This window comes from Cetorhinus maximus, chromosome 16 (genome assembly GCF_964194155.1).
Source record: "Cetorhinus maximus chromosome 16, sCetMax3.hap1.1, whole genome shotgun sequence".
Lineage (NCBI taxonomy): Eukaryota > Metazoa > Chordata > Chondrichthyes > Lamniformes > Cetorhinidae > Cetorhinus > Cetorhinus maximus.
Window position 1 is genome coordinate 74,815,230 of NC_135894.1, and position 21,633 is coordinate 74,836,862.

The 21,633-nt window shown below is 41.2% G+C and overlaps 1 protein-coding gene across 2 annotated transcripts in view; it reads right to left on the reverse strand.

Annotated features, from left to right (window-relative positions):
* The window catches only part of tfg (trafficking from ER to golgi regulator), a 157,828-nt gene that overhangs the window by 79,140 nt on the left and 57,055 nt on the right, over nt 1-21,633 (reverse strand). For both annotated transcript variants that reach the window (XM_078560080.1, XM_078560081.1), the window contains exon 4: nt 4,918-5,064. In XM_078560080.1, the coding sequence (XP_078416206.1) occupies nt 4,918-5,064 (147 nt within the window). The remainder of the gene's footprint in view (nt 1-4,917; nt 5,065-21,633) is intronic.

The window sequence follows — 21,633 nt, forward strand, 5'->3', positions numbered from 1 at the left end:
TCGAGGGGGGATGGGGATATTTGTGGAGCATCCTTCTCCACTGAGTTGTCTCCATGGAGTTGTTTAATTGCCCACCACCATTTGCAAGTGGATGTGGCAGGACTGCAGAACTTAGGGAACTTAGGTCTGAGTCATTGGTTGCTGCTCCTGTTATGCCCCCTGCGCTCTTCATCAAAGCAGGGTTGATCTCTTGGTAGAGTAGGGGATATGCCGGCCCATGATGTTACAGATTGTGGTCAAGCACAATTCTGCTGCTGCTGATGGCCCACAGCACCTCATGGTTCCCCAGTCTTGAGTTGCTAGGTCAGTTCGAAATCTACCCCACTTAGCATGGTGGTACTGCCACACAATACGATGGAGGGTATCTTCATCCCAAAAGGATACAGCTACTTTCTTATTCTTTCATGGGATGTGGACATCGCAGACAAGGCCAATGTTTGTTGCCCAAACCATATTGCCCTTGAGAAGGTGGCTTCTTGAACCACTACAATCTATGTGGTGCAGATATACCCACAGTGCTGTAAAGGAGTTCCAGGATTTTGATGCAGTGACAGTGAAGAAATGGTGATATAGTTCCAAGTCAGGATGGTGTTTTCTTGGAGGCGAATTTGCAGGTGGTGGTGTTACCATGCATCTGCTGCCTTTGCCCTTCTAGGTAGTAGAGGTCGTGGGTTTTGAAGGTGCTGTTGAAGAAGCACTGGTGTACTGCTGCAGCGCATCTTTTATATGGTACACGCTGCAGTGTGTGTTAGTGGTGGAGGAAATGAAGGTTGCAGTTAGTGGATGGTGTGCCGATCAAGCAAACTGCTTTGTCCTGGATGCTTGAGTGTTGGTGGACACTCATGCAGGCAAGTGGAGAATATTCCATCACACTCTTGACTTGCAGATGGTCGACAAGATTTGGGGAGTCAGGAGGCGAGTTACACACCACAGAATTCCCAGCCTCTGACCACCTCTTGTAGCCACAGTATTTTTACAGCTGCTCCAGTTCAGTTTTCTGTCAACGGTAACCCCAAGGATGTTGAAAGTGGGGTTCTGCGATGGTAATGTCACTGAATATCATGTTGCTGGAAATGGTCATTGCCTGGCACTTGTGTGGCATGAATGTTACTAGTCACTTTTCAGCCCAAGCCTGAAGGTCGTACAGGTCTTAGTTACATATGGACACGGACTACTTCAGTACCTGAGGAGCTGTGAATGGTACTGAACATTGTGCAATCATCAGCGGACACCTCCAATTCTGACTTTATGATAGAGGGAAGGTCACTGATGAAGCAGCTGAAGGTGTTTGGGTCTAGGACGCCACCCTGAGGAACTCCTGCAGTGATGTCCTGGGACTGAGATGATTGGCCTCAAAAACCACAACCATTAAACTTTGTGCTTGGTATGATTCTAACCAGTGGAGTGTTTTTCCACTGGTTCCCACGGATTTCAATTTTGCCAGGGCTCCTTGATGCCACACTCTGTCAAATGCTGCCTTGATGTTAAGGGCAATCACTTTCACCTCACCTCTCGAGTTCAACTCTTTTGTCCACATTTAGACCAAGGCTTAATGAGGTCAGGAATCTAGTGGCCCCAGTAGCACCCAAACTGAGCATCAGTGAGTAGGTTATTTCTGCTTTAGGTTAAGTGCTGCTTAACAGCACTGTCACCAACACCTTCCATCACTTTGCTCGAGGGAGACTGATGGGGAGGCAATTGGCTAGATTGGATTTGTCCTGATTTTTGCGGACAGGACATTCCTCAACAATTTTCCACATTGTTGGGTAAATTACAGTGTTGTAGCTGTACTGGAACAGCTTGGCTAGAGGCACAGCTAGTGCTGGAGCACAAGTTTTCAGTACTATTACCAGGATGTTGCCAGGGCCCAGAGCCTGTATCCAGTGCCTTCAGCCATTTCTTGATATCAAGCTATTAAATTATATTATATCATCCAATTTTTTTTGCCTCCAGTAGCCTAACAAATCCACTACTTATTTGTAGAACTTGCAGGTATTAGTTCTCACTGTTCCTTTTACTAGTCTTAATCTATGACCCCTTTGTCCTGTGACACAGGTTAATTTGAAATATCAGGCCAATTTTAACATCTCCCAAACTTTACCCATGGGAAAGGTACATGCAGGGATGGTGGATTAAAGGGGTCATTCTGGCTTTCTTCACATCTTTCCTGTGTCACTCCCATTCCCCTATGTATAAGTATCTGCTTGTGGTTGCATACCAGACACCCATCCAGGCAAGAGGAATCTTAATTAAAAGTTCTGCCAGGCTCCCATCAGAACACAATTATCTGGAATCAGTGGCTGGTGCTGCACCACCAGGCTGGTTTTCAATGTTTCCTATTTGTCTGAGTAACCACAGTAGTGTAGAATTTTTAGCTGGATTTGCACCATATTGTTTTTGCAATATAATTCAGCATTTGATGTGGTTTGCTGAATTGCACCTCACAGTGACTGGAATAGAGGGCTTAAGATCAGGGCTGATCTGGTTGTGGTCTCAGCTCCACTTTGCCATCTGTCCCACATAACCCATGATGCCCTTGCTGATCAATAATCTGTCTAACCCTGCCTTGAATAAATTCCAATGATACAGCCTCCACTGCTTTTTGGGGGAGAGAATTCCACATACTAACAACCTTCAGAGAAAAAAATTCTCATCTCCGTCTTAAATGGTAGACCTTTTATCCTTAAGCTATGTCCTCTAGTTCTAGTCTCTCCTACAAGTGGAAACAACCCCCTGGTATCTACCCTATCAAGTCTCCTCAGGATCTTATGTTTCAATAATGTCACTTCTCATTCTTCTAAATTACAATGGGCATAGTCCATATTGACTGGGCATGCTAAGTCTGCTAAAATTCCTCAATCAAGTTTGAGCTTCTCCCCTTTTCTATTTAGGCACCATTCATTCAGCACTTATAACAATCAGCTTTCCAACATGCACCACCACCCTCCCCCACCCAACCCAGGGTGCAATTTTTGCACTTGCCTGTACTAAATTTTATCTAGCACCAGTCCACCCATTTGCTCTCTTGGGAGGTCATTGGCTGCTTTCTCAGCTTTAACTTCCTTGGCATCATTAGTAAGTTTCTAGCTCAATGTCAGTAATATAAATTAGAAATGATAGTGGCCATAACAACAATCATGGAGGCACTGCAGACAGCACTGTTCCCCATTCCAACATTACTCCAGTGGTAACTAAATACTACTTTCTTATCACAAAACAAAAATAAAAATACCTGGAAAAACTCAGCAGGTCTGGCAGCATCTGCGGAGAGGAAAACAGTTAACGTTTCGAGTCTGTATGACTTCGACAGAACTAAGTAAAAATAGAAAAGAGGTGAAATATAAGCTGGTTTAAGGGGGGCTAGAGCTGGATAGAGGGCCAGTGATAGGTGGAGATAGCCAAAAGATGTCACAGACAAAAGAACAAAGAGGTGTTGAAGGTGGTGATATTATCTAAGGAATGTGCTAATTAAGGGTAGAAAGCAGGACAAGCAAGGTACAGATAGCCCTAGTGGGGGTGGGGTGGGGTGAAGGGAAGGGATCGAAATAGGCTAAAAGGTAGAGATAAAACAATGGATGGAAATACATTTAAAAATAATGGAAATAGGTGGGAAAAGAAAAATCTATATAAATTATTGGGGAAAAAAGGGGGTGGGGGATCGGAAAGGGGGTGGGGATGGAGGAGAGAGTTCATGATCTATAATTGTTGAACTCAATATTCAGTCCGGAAGGCTGTAAAGTGCCTAGTCGGAAGATCCTTGTGCTGATTTCTTAATCATACCTTGAAGTCGCACCTCTTTAAGCTCCAGTAGCAACCCTTTCGTGTGAACTTTAGTCAAAAACTTTTTGGAAGGCTAGGTACACCATACTGTAGTATTTCCTACAGCATACTTGCAATGTCATTTCCTCAGAATCACGGGGGTTGATCAGAAGCACACTCTTATTTTAAGCAAATTGTATTTTGGTTATTTAATTATACCTTCAGGACAACTGGAAGCGGAAAAGGATGAAAATAAAGAAAAAAATTGATTAAATTTAAGCTTAAAATAAATACAAAATTATACACGCTGCACATTCTGGTTGTATTACAATGCTTAGGCTGGTAAAATTCTCAGCTGCATAGATATTTTACCTCTGCTGCTTAAAAAATAGACAAATTAAATAGGTTTTGTGTTTTATAAAGCAGCTGGTGAAATCTAAATACTTTGGGGTAGAAGAGTATTGTTCTGAAAGGATGACTACTTTCAGCTGCAGCAAAAAAATCCGCTTCCTCAGTTTAATCATGGCCATTTCAGATAACTTTTCATTCCAACAAAAACATTACTGCAGAGACTTATTTTTCAAAACACCTGTCTGAAGGTTTCTTCAGACTTGGTAAAACAGTACCGGTTACTGTGATTTGAGGGGGTGGGGTGGAAATATCATATAAAATCAGCCTCAGTATATGCTGGAATGTATCCTGAACATGCACACAATCTATTAAGAATAAAATCTTATGTATTGCACCTATAAAACTGTTTACTTGTAAAGTTCATTGCACATCCAACAGTTCACTTTATTATTTTATCAGGGGAAGAAGTTAGAACAGCAAGAAACAGTGAATGAAGTGGATTGGCAAGCTTTTTTTTTAAACGAATCTGGATACCTCCCTGGGCACCAAAATCCTCTCCTACAATTGTTATTTTACACAGAATGTTAAAGTCATTATGTACCTATTGTCCATCTGGGAATTACAGTACAAATGTGCACAAAAACCATGAAATCCTTCAGATTTCCATAAAGCTTGTGTTAATGTACTCAGTGAAAAGAAAATGAACAAAGTATTGATTTTACAAAACACATGGATTGTAGGTTATAGACATCGGCACAACAGATGTTTAAGAGGAGTACAAAAGCAAGGCCAATAAATCCTACGTACCATTTTCAGGGATGTTAGCAGAAAGACCTGGTTCGCTGGGTGGCTCCAAGCTATCCAGCAGTCGATTCACCTTATTCCGAAGCTCTATAAGTTCCCGGCGAAGATATTTAACTTGATTAGACTCCAACGGTCGTGGCTGCCCATTTACTATTACAAAAATAAAAAAAGACCTCACTGAATTATCAACAGTGTCATACACGTTTGTAACAAAAACGGCATATTTGGTATAGGCAAAATTTATATCTGATAAGAGCTCAGCCTTTGCGATTTGAACATGGTTATGTTACATCATATAGTAATAAATCTCTTGGGATCTCAAGATCACCATTTATAAATATGCACATAAATTCTCAGTGCTAAAGCAGTGGGAACATGATTAAATATACTGTATTATAATTTGTTCTTTATTCTGGAATGTCGGCAAGCAGCAAACTCTCCCAAAGTCCCTGGTCCTAATTTACATAAAATTATCCAACGGGAAACCATGTTGGCATAGCTGGCATTTTCTCCTCCAAACCCCACCCCCCCAAAAAAAAATTAAATAGGAACACAAATAGTATGCTAGTAAGTCAGCTACAGAACATGGACTATAATGCTAAAGTGCAGTATGCCCAACTTTAGATGGGCAGAAAACTGATGATCTCACACTCCCACCAATGGGTCCATGGCCACCCATGTGAAAACATGTACAAGGTGGCTCTCTCACATGCACTTATTATTCCTTCATTTCTGATTCATAAAGAAAAGAGGACGCGTTCTTAACTTCCCAAAGAAATAGTTTAAGGGGTATTTTGCTCTTTTTAAGGACAAAGGCCAGGATTTTCTGGTCCCGCCGCGGGCGAGGCGGCGCCATAGCTAGAAGTCCGTTGACTTGCGGCAGGAGGGAAAGATCCCGGCAGCGGACGGGTGTGGAAAATTCCCCCCAAAGGGTTAGGGGGGAAAATCCCATTTTTCTTCACCCCGAGAGAAATGCGAAATATTTTTAATATCTTTTTTGCTGTTACGAAGTGCATCACAAAACACATTTTCAAAAAAACATAAAAGCTGAAGTATGTTAATAATGTAACCATATGCAGTTTATATAATCACAACATAATTAAGCATCAACTACACTGACCATTAATCCCAATACAACTCCTAATTGTTGTCATGACAGTGGATCACAGCCCGAATTATTTACAGGCACATTGAACTTTTTAAGGAAGTCATGTGTTTTTCTAAAAAAGACATACAAGCAAAGGTTGGCTGAGAATGTAAAGTAACCACCTTCTGGAAAATTCCTATGTGAATTTTACTTGACCGACTAGTCTAAACAGAACATGGAATGTCACACCTTAAAAGGTGTCAAGGCCCACTTCAGACAGGGACACTTAAAAGGAAAGAATGCAATGCAAAAGACTGAATTTTTTTCTTCTGTGGCTGGGAGACAATGGAGACTGGTTACCACATCTCAGCAGAAACCATCTCCTGTTGAGTTATATCTCAGAATGTGGAAATGGTCTGACTTGAAAGAAAGCAGATTCTGGGCGAAAGGCATGGTTGCTTTTTCCCTTTCCAGGAATACACATGGAAATAGGTTAAAAAGCCAGCTGCCAACCTGATCTGTCTGTTCTAGTTCTGGTGTGCTGTGAAGGTCACAGCAGAAGAACATACTACTAGACATCCCTGCAGCTTGCAGGTAAAAGTCAATCCCTCTGTCTCTCTGGCTAGAGGCAAGTCAGCAAAGCCATAGTCAAAAAGGAAACAGGGTAACTTCTTCAGCTAACCTGCAGAAGAAAGTGTTTCCAAACCAACTGCTCAACTGCCAAAGTCAGCTCTACCAGAATCACCTGACCTAGCCACAATGTTTCACCATTTCCTCCTCACGAACAGGCCAAAGACTGATTCATACACCTTAACTTTTATTTTTGGACTCAACTTCGCATTTCTGATCTGTGCATATGTGTGTTGCATTATATATTATTTTTTCTCAGGTTTTTAGTAACTAATAAGCTTACTCTTTCTTTGACTCAAGAAAGCCTGGTTAAGTTGGCTCCTTCTAAAAAATATATATATTTGGACTGGGAAAAGGTGTCCATGAAGGAAGGGGTCTCCTTTAAGTTAAACTTTGCTGTGATCAACCGAGGGGGTTGAATAAAGAAGGGGAGCCAACTCATTCCTCCTCAACCAGAAGCATAAAAAAATTGGGGTCCTGTTCGGGAAGTTAATAATTTAGGGTATCTCGTCCAGGTTCATATCAAGTTGGGGCACCTCAGTTGGGGCACCTCACCGGGGACCGCTCGTAACATTGTTCTAACAAAAACTATTCACAATTGGAAGTTAAGGACGTTGGCTGAGGGACAATGATGGCAACCATAACAGAAAAACACATGCATTAAATATCTTATTTCTTTTTCTAAAGCAGCCATAAATTATTCATTATTTTTGCGGTAATTTTACCACCTTTTGCCTGCCACCTCAAATCCTGATGGGAAACCAAAATTAGCTATTTACTTTATTAGAAAATGGATCACTATTAAACTGGAAACACAGAACCAAAAATGAAATTCTTGAATTGTGGTTCTCAAGGGGTCTCTGGAATGCACATTGGTATTACTCGATGAGAATGATCTAATGTAATTATGAAAATTACATTGAAAACAAAGCACTTCCCTCATGGAATTCTTGGAATGAATTCATTAGCAGTCTTAATCTTTAAAAAAAGCCTTTCACAGAATTCTTCACCATTTTAGGGACTTTCCATAGGACAGGATCTTGTTAAATTCTTAAGTCAAATTATGCAAAAAGACTGTAGAATGGAAAATCACGGATTTCTTAGATAATACAGCACAACCACTGATATATGTAAAGAACTGTTGAAAAAGCAAATATATATTGTCCATGGCAATATAACAAACTAACTTATGTAACACAGTATCTAATTCTCTACTACAAGTTTGGAGATAACAAATGCATAATCACCGTTAATTCATTCTGATCTGGGAAATCCATACACTTTGAATGAATTGTAATATCTTCAACTTGTTCTGTCTAAAATGGGGTTGTGCTGGCCCATGCTTTAGCCTGCGCGGACAACTTAAATGGGTCATTTTTGCAATGTGTAATTTTGACAGATTACTGGTACATGAAAAGCTGGTCCAGAGAGTTTGGCCCGAGAGAGAGAAATCTAGTGAAGCAACAGCTTAAAGAGCTGCAGCTTGATTTAAAGAGGAACTTGTGGTGGTGACAGAAAAGCGGACTAATTGTTCACAATGGTACAGCAGAAATATGGTCAACTTCATTCCATATGATGCCGAAAGGCTCAAAGTCTTGTTGCACATGATGTGGCAAAGAAGCATGGCTTTATTTGGGCTTGAAGTCCCCAAGTTGCATGGCAGGAAGTTGCTGACCAATTTACCTGGCTATAAATAAGGAATAAGGAGGAAAGCAAAAGCACATTCCTCATTTTTGAACACATTTCTTGTGACACCCAAACACAACACAAAATTAAATTTGGAATTCTCATATCTGGGAGATAGCATTACAAGTACTGTAAATGAATTGTTGCCCTTTTTGACTACATTCTTTCATAACGCCAAAGCAGTACAGAACATTTTTCTCATAGGAAGGAGTGGAAGACGAAAAATAGATTTTGACTTAAGAACTTAAGCATTTCTTGGCCGTTAAAGGGTTTCTCAACAGAATTAGCAACCAAACATTTGGAGGTTAACTCTAGTCTCCTAACAGCTATTACCTACTATATCAATTCTTCTAAAATTTCAGACACTATGGCCAACAGCAAAATTAAGGTATTGTGGCTGTTTTCTGGATAACAACTCATGTTTCTGTGGTCAGGTAGCTCCACAAAAGTGATTGCAGACCCTTTGTGCTCATGTAGGTCGCATGGCTGACAAGGATCAGTGTTGGCATTTGGATTCCAATTACAATGCCAGGGTATGACATTGTACACCCTCTTATTTTGTACAGCATTTCGTCTGGTAAAACAACTTGCTTCAGGCAGGAATTCAGTGCAGACTGGCTTACTTGGTAGACAAACCCTGTGATGGCGCACAGCAATGATTCTCAAACTGCGACCCATGAACCCCTAAAGAGGTCTGTAAAATAACTTGAAAGTTCATATGAGCAGGGCCAATATTACTGGTGAGTGGCGTGGGTGACCACCCAGGTGCCACAGTCAAGTGAATGAGCGACAGCCAGAGGCAGGCTTGATGTGAGCCAGGAGGTGGCAATGGAGTGTGAACAACAGACATGCAGCAGAGTGGGCTAGCTGTCGTATCTAAGAGAGCAGCATGCATGCAGGAACACTGAGAGCAACACAAAGATGTGGAGAATGATTTACAAGTGTCATTGTCAACATTACATCAAGGACAGGCAGGTTCAGCAGTGATCATCTCACTGATATCTGTAGGGAAACACCTGTTTTCTTAGAAGCATTATTAAAACACCCCATACTGGCGGCACTTACATATTATGAGAATTATACAGCATTATTTAGATGGAGGGGTCTGTGAATACTAATTCAATTGAAATGGGGGTCCATCAACCAAAAAGGTTTTGAGAGGAATTGAACTAAAAGAATCTTTGTACATCAGTAGCCCACTGCCATAGTGAACAAACTCCTGAAGGTCATTTAAGTTGGATTGAATCTGCAGTGAAGCAAACAACATATAATGCTTTTAATATCATAAAACATCCCAAGGTGCTTCACAGGAATGTTATAATGCAACCAGAACAGTCATATTCAACTCAAAACATTAACTCTGTTTCTCTCTCCATAGATGCTGCCAGACCTGAGTTTTTCCAGCACTTGGTGATTTATATGTTATTAAACAAAATTTTACACTGCCACATAAGGCGATATTAGGGCAATTGGCCAAAAGCTTGGTCAAAGACATAGGCTTTAAGGAGCATCTTACAGGAGGAAAGAGAAGTAGAGAGGCAGAGAGGTTTAGGATGGGGCCCCAGAGCTAAGAACATTGGCAGCTGAAGGCACAACTACCAATGGTACAGCAATTAAAATTGGGGGTGCTCAATAGGTCAGAATTAAAGGAGTGCAGGTAATTTGGAAGTTTATGGGCATTTTTTCCAATCATTCATGGGATGTGGGCATCACTGGCTTGGACAGCATTTATTGCCCTTCTCTAATTGTCCTCAAGAAGGTGATGGTGAGCTGCCTTCTTGAGCCACTGCCTTCCACGTGGTGTAAGTACACCCACAGTGCTGTTAGGGAGTTCCAGGATTTAAACCCAGCAACAGTGAAGGAACGACGATATATATTTCCAAGTCAGGATGGTGAGTGGCTTAGAGGGGAACTTCCAAGTGGTGGTGTTCCCATGTATCTACTGTCCTTGTCACGGGGGGCTCAAGTTTGCAGAGAGTAGAATATGGAGGTCATCCAGGAGCACATTGGAATAGTCAAGTCTTGAGGTAACAAAGGCATGGATATGGGTTTCAGCCACAGATTAGTTGAGGCAGAGGTGAAGTCAGGAGATGGTACGGTGTGGAGCTAGGCAGCCTTAGTGGTTGAGTGAAAATTTGGTCTGGAGCTTGTATTGGGATCGAGTACAACTACAAGGTTGCAACAGTCTAATTCCTCCTCAGACAGTGGCCAGGGAGAAGCACAGAGTCGGGGGCCAGCAAACAGAGCTTGTGGCAGAGACTGAAGACATAAGTTTTGGTTTTCCCAATCCTTAATTAGAGGAAATTTCTGCTTACTTAATACTGGATGTCAGATAAGCAGATTGTTAATTTAGAGACCATGGAGGGATCAAGGGAGGTAGTGCTGAGGTAGAATTGGGTGCTGCAAACTTACAAGAGAAAATTGGTCCTCGATTTTCAGATGATGTTGACGAGCACACCACAGGCTTCAACCTTCTAAAGAATTAAACTTTACTTTCTATTATGATGAATATGGCCTTGCCAATTATTTACTTCTGCAAAAAACTACATTGATGGCACAATGCTGTGTATGACATAAGACACTAACAAAAGCCAACCCAATTTCTGCACCAGTCAAGACCAGCTCTCAAAGATGATGTAGATCTACCTACAAGTTATTGGGAAAAACAAATACGTATTCCTAAAATTAAGGTTGTGAATCTACAGCGTATTGTCCAATACGAAAACAGGCGGGGAGGCGGGGGGGTGGAGGGGTGGGATGGAAGAAGTAGAAACAATCTATCTAGGCTCTGAGTACACTAGATGTAGTCAATAATACTTAGATGAAAATCTGTATTTAGTCTGACCTTGAAAATTACAGAAATCTTTAGAGAATGGGAATTTCCAATTCATATGTACTCGAGAAAATAGAATTAGTCATGGATAAAATAGAAGTTTGCTATTGGGAATTGTTGCGTGAGAAACATTTTCAGTTTAGCCACAATGAAAATAAAGAATGTACTATAGTATACTTATGTTTCAATTATAGCTGATGGAAGAAGGATTCTGTTTAAAAAATTCTGAGAATTGTTAACGACTAAAATTTCAAATGTTTTCAATCAAAAATGTTTCAGCTCAGAAACATGTCAATTTGGTCAATCAAGCTGTATTCAATTTTCCTCATCTGCTCAATCACCACACCCTTCAATATTCTTTTTGCAAGCAAAGTTATTGTTACTTTTTAAAAAGACCTTATACAGTCTTCTGCAGAGTATTACACATTCTAACCATCTCTGTGCAAGAAAGCCTCCTTTTAATCCCTTTGTGATTATCTTAGTTGTCTGCCCTCACATCAACCAGAGGATGCAACTTTTCACTATTTGCCTCATTATAACGCTTCATAGTCTTGACTGCCTCTATTAAGTCACCCCCCCCCCTTAACCTTCTTACCTTTAATGAAAAAACTCCAACTTCTCAAATCTCTCTTCATAACTTATAACCCCTCATTCCTGCTAACATCCTAGTGAATCTATGCTTCATCTTTTGCATTGATTTTACATCCTTCTTGTATTGTGATGCCCAAAGTTCCACAGAGTACTCCAATTATAGTCTGGTACAAGTTCAACATTAGCTCTTTAGTTTTGTATTCTATGCCTCCAAGTATAAAACTATTGCCTTTAAGGGCTTATTAACTTATGTTGTGTTGCTACCTTTAATGATCTGTGCACCTACATACAATTTCCCTCTATCCTTCTACTGTTTAAAATTTACAATTTAAAATCTGTTTCCCTATCCTTAAAAATTACATTTTAGAAGTAATACCTGACTGCCTTAGCCACCCAAATGCACCTCTTCTAGCATATTATCCACGATGGCCTCCATTTTTTTCACAGATCTCATCCCCATTTGCCATGATCCCAATTTGGTTTCAACAGCAAATTTTATTTCTCAAATTCCAAGTCCTGATCTTTTATGTAAACAGCAAAGCAAGGTTGTTCCAACACACATCTCTGTGAATCAGTCATGATATCTTTATAATTCAAGGAAATTCAGTTCATCTCTACCCTTTGCTTTCAACCTTCCAACCTGCTCTCCATACATGTGTCCACATTCTCAAATCATGTCTTTATCCATTCTATAAATCTTACGTAATACCTTATTCAATGCACTTTGAAAGCCTCTGTAGCCACATTCATTGTATTTATCTTTTTTCCCCCTCAAAAAATTAAATAACTTAGAAAACAGGGTCCTCTAACAATTTGTTTTTATATTTATAATGACTATCAATGGTCAAGGCGATGCTTAATTGCGCCAACTAAAAAGAGTCCCCGCTAGGAGCTTAACACAGTGCAAACTCTACATGAGGATTCAATGGTTCAAAACCTACTTCAAAATGGAAAGGCACTTTAGGGAAATAAACTTACAGGGCTACAGGAGGAATGGGACTGATTGGATTGCTCGACAGAGAGCCAGCATGGATTTGATGGACCGAATGGCCTCTTTCTGTGTTGTTATGACTATGATTCCATGGCTCTATTTATTAGTAGATCAGTTCAGCACCAAAAAATCCCAAATTATCTGGAGATATATCTGGGTTTTAAACCATGGAGTGAATACTACAAAGAGCACAGCAGTTTTCAACTACAAAATCATGCTTTCTTTTAAATTTAGGAATTTTGAGGAATTAAACAAAACATTCCTATTGGATATGGGTATCAGTTCTTCCATCAGTAATAAATTTAAGTCTTCCTCAAGTCTTCATACATAGCCAAAACGAATAGTTTGGAATGAGGAGGAATTTCTTCTCTCAGAGGGTAATGAATCTGTGGAATTCTTTACTGCAGAGGGCTGTAGAGGCTGGGTCATTAAGTATATTCAAGGCCGAGATAGACAGAATCAAGAGTTATGGGGAAAAGGCAAGAAAGGAGTTGAAGATCATCAGATGAGCCATGATCTCATTGAATGGCAGAGCAGACTCGATGGACCAAATGGCCTAGTTCTGCTCCTGCGTCTTATGGTCTTAAAAAGCAAACACATCCAGTCCATGTAATCTCATAAGTAAATTGTGAGTAATTCATCAGCAAACTAAAATGCTGGCATGAAATGTGTCAGGTGCTGAAATTATAGCTAATAGAGTCTGTGAAAATCTTTTCACCTTTTTAATCCACCTTTCATAATTATTCACAAACACCATCTGACAGTAAGTTTCCTGATCAGTTTTCCAACACGCTGTCAAGAACTGATGAAGCTCACCTATATGGCTTTAACAAATTATTTCTCACATAATCCGTCCAAAATATTAATGTAGCATGCTGGAAAACAAGCTGAAATTGAAATTATATTAATGAAAGATTCCAGAAATTATCTGAAATGTCAACAGAGCTTTATGTAGAAGGTACAACACAGAAACCGGCCTGGAATTGTTGGCTCTAGAATCAAAAATAAGAAAAGTTCCAACTTATAGTAAATGAAGTTTTAGAAATCACTCATCATGTGTTACCCAAATTTGCATATTTCTGTTAAACAGTGAATTTCAACAATGCTATCTTTCCAAACACTTTAATTCACAACGTTAAACATGTTACTCAATTATTGCCACATTCCTTGCTTTAGAGGGATCTATTATTTTGGCAAGAATGCAATGTATTACAAAGTATTTACGGCACAGCACAAGCAATTGGGTCTAACAGGGCTATGTCAGTCCTTATGCTTCACACAAGCCTCCTCCTGTTTCTCTCTATCTAACCTTATCAATCTACTGATGGGTTTAAACTAATATAGCAGGGGAAGGGAAAACAGAAAATCACAGGGAGCAGAAATTATATCAGAGGATAGTGTGGTATAAACAGCAATATTCCAAAAATTGCAGGGCCCAGATTGAGGAAAATAGCATAAGTGACAAAGGGGATATAAATTGTTTGCACATCAATGTCTATAGTGTAACTAATAAGGTTGGGTGAGCTGCAGGCACAAATTGCTACATGGAATTATGAAGTGGTTGCAGTAAAGGAGGCATGCCTCAAACAGGACCAGGAATGGGTTCTTAATACTCCTGATTACTAAGTATACAAGAATGCTAGAGAATGAAAATGCAGAGGAGGTATGGCAGTATTGATTAAGGATAATGTTCTAAATTGAAAGGATTTACTACGTGGTTCTAGGACTGAATCCATCTGGCTTGAGTTTTTTTCTATTAAAAATGAGCTTCAAGCAATGAGGAGATAGATAGATGAGCACATTTGTCTCAAGGCTCCTCCTCCAGGAAGGGCCAGAACCATTCTCTTCCTCAATGATGGCACAGCCCAGTATTCCAGCACAAAAGGTAAGGCTGAAGCATTTGCAACCATCTTCAGCCAGAAGTGCTGAGTGGATGGTCCATCTCAGCCTCCTCCTGGGGTTCCCAAAATAACAGAAGCCACTCTTCAGCCAATCCAAATCACTCCAATGTGATATCAAGAAACTGCTGAAGGCACTGGATATAGCAAGGGACCAGACAGCATCCCCATTGTAGTACTAAAGACTTGTTGAGAACTAGCCAGGTGCCTTAGCAAAGCTGTCCCAGTAGAGCTACAACACTGTCATCTACCCAACAATGTGGAAAATTGCTCATATGTCCTGTCCACAAAAAGGACAAACCCAATCCAGCCAATTAACGCCCCATCGGTCTACTCTCAGTCATCAGCAAAATGATGGAAGATGTCTTTGATAATGCTATCGAGTGGCACTTATGCAGTAATAATCTGCTCATCAATGCTCAGTTTGGATTCCACCTGGGCCACTCGACTCTAGATCTCTCTAAAGCCTTAGTCCAAACATGGACCAAAGAGCTGAATTCAAGAGGCTAGCTGAGAGTGACTGCCTTAGACATCAAGGCAGCATTTGACCGAGTGTGACATCAAAGAGCCCTGGCAAAACTGAAATCAATGGGAATCTGTGGGAAAACTCTCCGCTGGCTGAAGACATACCTAGCACAAAGGAAGATGGTTGTGGTTATTGGAGGCCGATCATCTCAGTCCCAGGACCGTTGCAGGAGTTACTCAGGGCTGTGTCCTAGGCACAACCATTTTCAGCTGCTTCATAAATGACCTTCCCTCCCACATAAGGTCAGAATTGGGTATGTTTGCTGATGATTGCATAGTGTTCAATTCCATTAGTGACTCCTCAGATACAGAAGCAGTACATGCCTGCAGACAGCAAAACCTGGACAGCATTCAGTATTGGGCTGAAACGTGGCAAGAAACATCTATGCGACATAAGTGTCAGGCAATACCCACCTTCAACAAGAGATAATCTAATCATCTGCCCTCGACATTCAATGGCATTACCAACGCTGAATCCCCTACCATCAACATCCTGCGGGTTACTATTCACCAGAAACTGAACTAGGCCAGTCATATAAATACTGTGGCTACAAGAGCAGATCGGACGGAGGCTGGGAATTCTGCCACAGGTAACTCACCTCCTGACTCCCCAAAGCCTGTCCACCATCTACAAGTCAAGTATGTGATGGAATACTCTCCACTTGCCTAGATGAAACAATAGTCAAGAAGCTTGGGACCATCTAGGGCAAAGCAGCCTGCTTGGCTCAAACCCCATTCACCACCTTCAACATTCATTCTGCCCACAACTGCTGCACAATGGCAGCACTGTGCGCCATCTAAAAAATGCAATTCTCGAAACTCTTCCAAACCTGTGGCTTCTACCACCTAGAAGGATAAGCATAACAGATGCATGGGAACACCAAGACCTGTAAGTACCCTTCTAAGTAATATGCCATCCTGACTTGGAACTATACTGCCATTCCATCACTGTCATTGGGTTAAAATCCTGCAATCTCTCCCTAATGGTACTGTGGGTGTACCTACATCACATGGACTGCAATAGTTCAAGGAAATCTCCCCACTGCCTCCTCAAGAGCAATTAGGGCTGGATAACAAATGCTGGTCTTGCCAGCAACACGCACATCCCATAAACAATTAAGTTAAAAAAGTATGGAAATAGTACGCTAGAAACGGCACCATTTTGAAAAGTGTATATGAGCATTGTTTCTATGTACACAAATCCTTAAAGGTGGCATGGCATGTCAAAAACGTGGTTTAAAAAGCATATGGGTTACTTGGGTTTATAAATAGAGGAATAGAATATCAAAAACAAAGAGAAATCATTGGTTAGGCCTCAACTGGAGCATTGGTACCAGTTTTGATAGGGTAGATAAAGGAAAAATATTTTCGTTGCCAAGTGGGCCAATGGATTCAAAATCACTGGACAAAGATCTAGAGGGGAGTTGGCTGGAGAATTGGCCGGAGGTGGAATGATCCTACCTGAGAAGGTGCTGGAAGCTGATCCATAAATATTTTTTAAAAAAGTGAATGAGACAGGTATTTGAGGATGAGGAACTTACAGGGTTACAGACAAAAAGCTGTGTTGCACGACCAAGCACAACTGCTCTTTCAAATAGTCAGCAAAGAGACAGGAGCAGAAAGTAATAGCTTTTGGGTTGTAAGCATTATAGAATCACAGAAACGATATCAACAGATCATAAAGGCATAGATATACTTCATTCAGCATGTACAACATGTATAGAAATGTTTGCTATATTGAAATGACAACTTTAATGAATCTGACATTCTGGAAATGATCTCTAGTCATTTTCTTACATTCTTTTTTTTAACAATATTGATATTTAATCCTTCTATTCGCCATAGGCTACACCATTTGCTGTAAAGAACAACGGTAAGCAGTACATCCTAAGTTTTAGCTAATTTCATTGAAATGCTCAAACACCAATTGTAGTTATATAATAGCTTTAAAGTAATAAAACATTCCAAGACATTTTATAAAACACTAAGCCACATAAGGAGATTTTAGGTCAGGTGAACACGAGCTTGGTTAAAGAGTGACGTTTTAAGGAGTTTATTGAAGGAGAAGAGTGAGGTAGAGGGGGAGGTGGGGAGCGGCGGGGTGGAGCACAGAGGGGGAGGGGGCATGGGGCGGGCAGAGTGCAAGAAGAGGGACAATAAAAGAGAGAAGATCAAAAAGTGAGAGAGAACACCCATTTAGGGTCTTGCTCCTTCAGTTGCTTGTCCTATTCTGCAGAAAAAAATGTTACTTGAAAATACAAAGAGTAGCTGGCTTGTCATATGACCCTCTTCAACTGCGCAGTGGCCCAGATATGGTCATGGCTAGTGTACTGCAGTTGTAATTTGATTAGATCATGGCTGGGAATTCCTCAGTGTCTCTCTGACCACATGATTGTGTCCAAAAGTTTGTCTCCACCCAGTTAAGTACCCGGGTGATTGTCTTGATGCTTTATTAATGGGATAGGAGATGGCACTCCCCCATTCATACCCGTTGTCTCACTTTCAATGGTTTTGGAATGTAGAAGAAAGTGTGATGCAAATGTGCAGTCATCTTTGTGATCTCAAGTCACTGGAATGCGGCTTTTGTCTTTTTCGAAAATTCAATTAGTGGTTTCCAGTCAGTCATTCAGTAATTCAAAGATCATTTTTTGACACAAAAAATGGTTTCACAACAAGATTACCAGGTCATTATCTCAGTACTATTTGTGGGATCTTACTATGTGCAAATTGGCTCTCTGTTTCCTACATGATAATAGTGACTACTCTTCAAAAGTGCTTCATCAGCTTTAAGCACTTTAGAACATTTTGTAGTCCCAAAGCACTCTACACATAAGACCAGTCTTTTTCCTTTTACTTTGTCCACTGAACTCTTCTTGGATGAAACAACTTGGATGAAACAACAGTAGGTTTACTTAAGAGGTGCAGTCCACCTTAGTAATGCAAAAATGATGCATGTTATCTAAATTAATAGAGGATATCTCCGGTGATGCAGTAAAAATGCTACAAGTCTTACTGGGAGTGTAATCATCAGATGTTAAATGGTGTCCCGCACATAAATTTAATTATTTTGTTGAGCTTTTCTTCCTTTCACGGGATGTGGGCACGTTAACTAGGCCAGCACTTGTTGACCATCCCTAGTGGTGAGCGGCCTTCTTGAACCGCTACAGTCCATGTAGTATAGGTACACCACAGTGCTGTTAGGGAGTTCCAGGATTTTGACCTAGAGACAATGAAGGAAGGCGATATAATTCCAAGTCAGGATAGTGTGTGGCTTGGAGGGGAACTTGCAGGTGGTGGGTGTTCCCATGAAGCTGCTGCCTTTTTCTTTCTAGATGGTAGAGGTTGCAGGTTTGGAAGGTGTTGTTGAAGGAGACGTGACAAGTTGCTGCAGTGAATCTTGCACATGGTACACACTGTGGCACTGTTTGTTGGTGGTGGAGGGAATGAATGTCTGAGGTGGTGGGCAGGGTGCCAATCAAGTGGGCGTCCTTGTCCTGGATGGTGGCGAACGTCTCGAGTGTTGTTGCAGCTGCACTCATCCAGGCAAAGTGGAGAGTATCCCATCATACTCCCAGCTTGTGACTTGTAATTGGTAGTCAGGTTTGGGGAATCAGGAGGTGAGTTACCCGCAATCATCAGCAAACATCCCCAATTCTAACCTTATGATGGAGGGGAGGTCATTGATGAAGCAGCTGAAGATGGTTGGGTCTAGGACACTTCCCCAGGGAACTCCTGCAGTGATGTCCTGGGACTGAGATGAGTGACCTCCAACAGCCAGAACCATCTTCCTTTGTGCTAGGTATGACTCCAACCAGTGAAGAGTTTGCCCCCTAATTCCCACTGGTTTCAGTTTTGCTGGAGCTTCTTGATGCCACATTTGGTTAAATGCTGCCTTGGTATCAAGGGCAGTCAATCTCACCTCCCCTTAGCTCCGCTCTTTTGTCCATGTTTGGACCAAGGTTGTAATGAGGTCAGGAGCTGAGTGGCCCTGGCGGAATCCAATCTGAGCTTCAGTGAGCAGGTTATTGCTGTGTAAGTGCTGCTTGATTGCACCGTCGATGCCACCTTCCATCACTTTGCTGATGATTGCGAGTTGACTGATGGGGCAGTAATTGGCCAGATTAGATTTCTCCTGTTTTTGGTGGACAGGACATACCTGGACAATTTTCCACATTGCTGGGTAGATGCAGGTGCTGTAGCTGTACTGGAACAGCTTGGCTAGATCTGGAGGTGATTTTATTGAATCATGTAAGATTCTGAGTGGGGCTTGACAGGGTAGACGTTGAAAGGATGTTTCCCCTCTTGGGGAAAATTTAGAACTAGGGCTCCCAGTTTCAGGATAAGGGAGTCTCCCATTTAAGACAGAGGAGGAGGAATTTCTTCTCTCAGAGGGTCATTAGTGTTTGGAATTCTCTTTCCCAGCGAGCAGTGGAGGCTGGGTCATTGAATATATTCAAAGCCAAATTATACAGATTTTTGACTGAAGGGGGTCAAGGATTATGGGGGGCAGGCAGCAAAGTAGGGTTCAGACCACACGAGATCAGCCATGATCTGACTGGCGGAGCAGTCTGGATTGGTCGAATGGCTACTTCTGCTTCTATTTCTTATGGATTCAGCACTGACAATACCATTGAATAGCATGGTGAAATGGTTATATTCTCCTTTGTTAAAATGGTCATTGCTTCACTTCTGTGGAGTGAATGTTACTTGCCACTTATCAGCCCAAGCCTGAATGCTGTCCAGGTCTTGCTGCATATGGGCACAGACTGGTTCAGTATCTGAGGAGTCGCAAATAGTACTAAACGTTCTGCAGTGAATTATCAAGGACTCCCCCACCATTTGAAGTGTCCCTTATTTTAATTTCCTCAGAATTGATCATCTTGGAAACAACATCTCAGTATCTACGATAAAAGCAAAAAACTGCAGATGCTGGAAATCCAAAACAAAAATAAAAATACCTGGAAAAACTCAGCAGGTCTGGCAGCATCTGCGGAGAGGAACACAGTTAACATTTCGAGTCTGTTTTTACTTAGTTCTGTTGAAGAGTCATACGGACTCTTTTTGTCTCAGTATCTACCCTGTCAAGCCCCTTCATAATCTCGAACGTTTCAATGAGATCATCTCTCATTCTTCTAAACTCCAGAGAATGGAGACCCAATTTACTTAACCTAAGTAACCCATTGAGACCTCCTCATTGAGACCTCCTCATTGAGACCTCCCCATTGAGACCTCCCCACTGAGACCTCCCCAATGAATCTTCCCCATTGTAACTCCCCCATTGAATCCTCCCCATTAAAATTTCCTTCATCTCTCAACACAGGGACCAATCCAGTGAACCTTCACTGTACTCCCTCCAATGCTCCCTGACCTGGAGACTTGTATGATTGCCCAACAGCAATAAAAATACCTTAATAGATCCCAAATCCAAGTTCGACAAACTTGATGCATTGTCAATAAAGCAAAACCCGTCTAACTTTAACAAATAAAGTTGTAGAGAACAATTTTCTCCTGGAGAATGAAAAGTTACATTAAGCATTTGGACAGGGTTTGGGGAGGCGTATGTGTGTGTGTGTGTGTGTGTGTGTGTGCGGGGTGGGGGGGTTTGGCTGCAGCAGGAATGGGAGAAAGTTCTAAGCTAGATAATTCCTAGAAATGAAAAGCAAGGTCCAAAGCATTTAAACTTTAGCAATTTAATTGTATTCAAAAAGCAATAATAAAGCTGTCCAGCTCCTGCTCAAGTCAGCTTGACCTTCCCTAATGTTTATTGGTTTCAAGTTCCTGCAGAATAAACTGACGGTCAAATTCTGAAGCATTTGGATTTTGAAGATTTAAAACTACTAACATTACGCTCTACACAAAAAAAATCATGAGAATTTTTTTTTAATGGGTCCTACTTCCTGAGTTAGTCTTTTTATTACCCTTCAGAAAAATAGCTCCTCCGAGTAGTAACAGTGCTGTTAACACAATTGTCACAACTCAGTAAAATGAGGATGCAAGGTATGGATGAACACAGTGATCTTGAAAGCATTAAGTCCAGGTAGGTATAGCCACAAGAAAGCCATTTAAAAAAAAAAAGGGGGGGGGGGGCATTGTGTAAAGAGCCAATTGGTGATAAGTTTGCCAAAACTAATGAATACGTCACTGTTAAGAGTACTATAGGTCACATTATACACAGGACATTGAAGCTAAAGGGACCAAACTGTCTAGATTCACAATGATGATAAGAAATTATAGTTCTGAGTACAGACTTGTGACATGGGGACAAAAGCAAAGTACTGCAAATTCTGGAAATCTGAAATAAAAATAGAAAATGCTGGAAACACTCAGCAGATCTGGCAGCATCTGTGGAAACACAAAGCTAACACTTCAGGCCAATGACCTTTCATCAGAACCTGTCCTCTCTCTCCAGATGCTGCCAGACCTGCTGTGTGTCTCCAGCATTTTCTCTTTTTATTAATTGTGGCACAGGGCCCATTTC